General features: G+C 66.6%; 1 protein-coding gene across 1 annotated transcript in view; it reads right to left on the bottom strand.

Moving 5' to 3' along the window:
* Positions 1-570: 570 nt before the first annotated feature.
* Positions 571-3,035, bottom strand: part of PIDD1 (p53-induced death domain protein 1) — a 5,358-nt gene continuing 2,893 nt past the window's right edge. The window contains exons 7-15 of the mRNA XM_007949295.1: positions 2,714-2,893; positions 2,467-2,614; positions 2,236-2,371; positions 2,015-2,165; positions 1,669-1,792; positions 1,477-1,595; positions 1,284-1,397; positions 1,003-1,208; positions 571-829 (exon numbers count right to left, since the gene is read on the bottom strand). Of these exons, the coding sequence (XP_007947486.1) occupies positions 571-829; positions 1,003-1,208; positions 1,284-1,397; positions 1,477-1,595; positions 1,669-1,792; positions 2,015-2,165; positions 2,236-2,371; positions 2,467-2,614; positions 2,714-2,893 (1,437 nt within the window). The remainder of the gene's footprint in view (positions 830-1,002; positions 1,209-1,283; positions 1,398-1,476; positions 1,596-1,668; positions 1,793-2,014; positions 2,166-2,235; positions 2,372-2,466; positions 2,615-2,713; positions 2,894-3,035) is intronic.

The following is a 3,035-nucleotide window of genomic DNA, read 5'->3' as shown; positions in this document are numbered from 1 at the left end:
CGACGCGCACAACCCCGCGCCCGCCGGCTCCGCACCCGGGGCCAGGGACCCCGACCCGGAATGCGCAGGCAGCCACACCCCGGAAAGGGACGTCGGAGGGCGGGGGCTCTGCGCCTCAGAGGCTGGGCCGCGTGGCCCTGGGCTTCTTCCTTGGTCTCGCGCCCCGCGGATTATTGGGGGTGCAGGACAGGAGCCATGAGTGCTGAGGCGACAGTGTCCTGGGGGAGGAGTGGTCTCGCCGTACTGTAGGTACTCAGCCGCACAGGGCGCCTTCTATGCACCCCATGCCCGCAGTTACACTATAACCAGACTCCTTCCCTCCGGGAAAGCTCAGTGTGACAGGAGGCCTGGCTGCCGGAGGGGCTAGAGCTGAGACCAGAGCAAGGGCTGCGCGTCCCACGCAAGGACCCCTCGCAGCGGCCACCATCCCAGCGCCCTTCTGCCCTCTAACCACGATCGTCCCTAGGAATAAACGGAGCTCTGAGACGGAAGCAAGAACAAGGGGTGTTATTGTTGACTGAGGGACCACTAGACCACGTGGGGAGGGGGACACTCGCCAGTCTGCAGGGTCTAGGCCTGGGTGGGCTCTGGGGACTCTGATGCTGCAGAGCTTCCAGGGGTGGGGTCTCCAGGGACGAGACCTGTGCGCCGGATGCCGGCTTGGTACTTCTGGCGGCCAAGCTCCAAGATGGCCCGAACCTCTTCAGCTATATCCCGCCGGTCACTCTGCTCCAGGGCCCGCACCAGGAGCCCCACAGCGCCAGGCTGCCGGGCCTGCCTCTCTGCCCAGGAGAACAGCATATGCCGGATCTGCCCGTCCAGGTCATCCCTGGGAGAGAGGGACAGTGCTGGCCCACCAGCCCTCCAGGGGCAGATTCCCTGCTCCCCAGGACAGGGGTAGCCAGACCCTCAGGCTCCAGTCCCCACCTCCCAGGGTGAAACCTCAACCAGGCACAGTCTGGTCCTCAGTAGCCAGGTCAAGCCAGGCCAGTGGCTGCTCACCGGAACTTGAATTGGATCTGCTGCAGCTCCCGATAGGGCAGGCCCAGGTGCAGGGCCACGGTGGGCCAGTCGGCACCCAGGCGCCCGGCCACACTCAGCAAGTTGCTCTGGGTCAGGAAGCCGTTCTCGGCATCACCCAGATTCAGAGGCGCTAGGGAGAGGCCGGCCCCGGGCCCTGGCCTCTGCCCCACAGACCCATGTAGTCTCTGTAGGGAGGAGGGGTGCATGTGAGTCCTGGCCCTGGCCCATGCCCCCCCCAACTGCCGGATCCCAGTCCACACCGGCAGCTTGATGGGCAGAGTGGCCATCCACAGGGCGTCCGAGCCCTTTTTCTGTCGGGCGGTCTCAGCCTCCTTGGGCACCTCGGTGGGCACTGAGCCCCGGTAGAAGGACACCTGGGGGGGGGGGACCAGGCAGATTCAGTGCTCTGGGCTCTGCCTCAGGCAGCCTTGGAGGTCCTACCCCGTTGCCCACCTGGCCCCGCACGGCCTGAGCCTCCCGGTCCAGGGCAGTGGTCACATACACCTCCTTCACGTTCTTCAGGTGTGAGTAGAACACAAAGCAGATCCTGCCCGCCACACAGTCTGGGCGCTCTACGGGCAGGGCAGGGCTCAGTGGGAGGGTGGGGGGCTGGGGAGCCCAGGACCCCCAGGGCAGGGGGCATACCGGCATCCACGTCAATGCCACCCTCAAAGGCAGCAAAGAATTTCTCGCCCTCAAACAGCTCCACAGTGTCTGAGGGTTCAGGCCCACGGTACCGCTCCAGCAACCGCTTCACGGTGGCATCCACCTGTCAGGCATCTAACTGAACCCCCGCCCTCCTCCCCCACGTCCCACCCTGCATCCCCAGCCCCCAGTCCCACCAGCCCTCCTGCACCCAGGCCTGGTCCCTGAGCCCCCAGCCTCCAATCCCCAGTCCTGCTGGCTCTCCTGCTCCAAGCCTGGCCCCTGTGCCCCCAGCCCCAGTCCCACTGCTGGCCCTCCTGCCCACAGGCCACACCCTGCACCGCACCTTGTTTCGGGGCAGGCATTGCAGCAGGACCTGCTCAGGGTCCCGGCGCCTCTGTAGCGCAATGAGGTTCACACGGTGCAGCCGCAGCCGTTCCCAGGCCTTACGTGCCAGACCACCCACGCAGGTCTTGGTGGTGTACCAGAGCCAGTACCTGGGAGGGGGCAGGGGTGAGGGAGAGCAGAGAGCCTAGGGATGCTGGGAAGGTGAGGAGGGGCACTGACCAGGAAAAGTGTGTGACCTGGAAGCGGGCATACAGGTGTGTGAGCTCCAGGGCCACCTGAGTCGTGATGTCATCCCAGGTGGCCGAGGGAAGGGCCAGGTACAGCAAGTGTAGGCGGGAGCGGTCCAGACTCAGGCCTGGGCACAGGGGAGCAACAAGCTGAGGCCTCCCGGCAGGGCAGCCCCTCCAGCACTGCCCGATCCGGTCCACGCCACCACCGGCACTCCCTCACCTGTGACGCCCGGGGGCAGAGGCAGCTGCACGGTGACGGGCCGGAGGAAGCTGGGGGCGCTGCTCTGCCAGAGGCACAGGAGGGGGCTGACCGCCGCCTCGGGCTCCCCCAGCAGCTCCCGCAGCTTGTGGCTGGACATGTGCACCACCTGGGGACAGCCCGCTTGAGTGCCCCAGAGTGGCCGAGGCCCCAGCCTCCGCCTCTGCATAGCCCTGCCTATACCTGCATTCGGACCCGGTGCCCATACCTGCATTCGGACCCGGCGAGGCTCCTCGGTGGCGCCCTCCGGGAACGTGACCCTAACTCCAGGGTGTCCAGAAGAGTACAGCAGTGTCCCCTCTGGTGGCACCAAGCAGGTGTCAGACATGGGGCGGGAAACCACGAGGAACCAGGAGAAATGGAGCACCTGGCAGTGAGCCCAGAGCCGCTGGGGCAGGGGTGTGAGAGAGGAGTCAGCGGGGAGCTGCTGGGGCAGGAGTGAGGGGAGAGGGGTCAGAGGGGAGCTGCTGGGGCAGGGGTGAGGGATCAGAAGGGAGCTGCTGGGGCAGGAGTGAGGGGAGAGGGGTCAG

The sequence above is a fragment of the Orycteropus afer genome, unplaced genomic scaffold (assembly GCF_000298275.1).
Source record: "Orycteropus afer afer isolate SDZICR_OR568_19922 unplaced genomic scaffold, OryAfe1.0 scaffold00244, whole genome shotgun sequence".
Classification (NCBI taxonomy): Eukaryota; Metazoa; Chordata; class Mammalia; order Tubulidentata; family Orycteropodidae; genus Orycteropus; species Orycteropus afer.
This window is presented reverse-complemented; position numbering and strand designations above follow the sequence as displayed.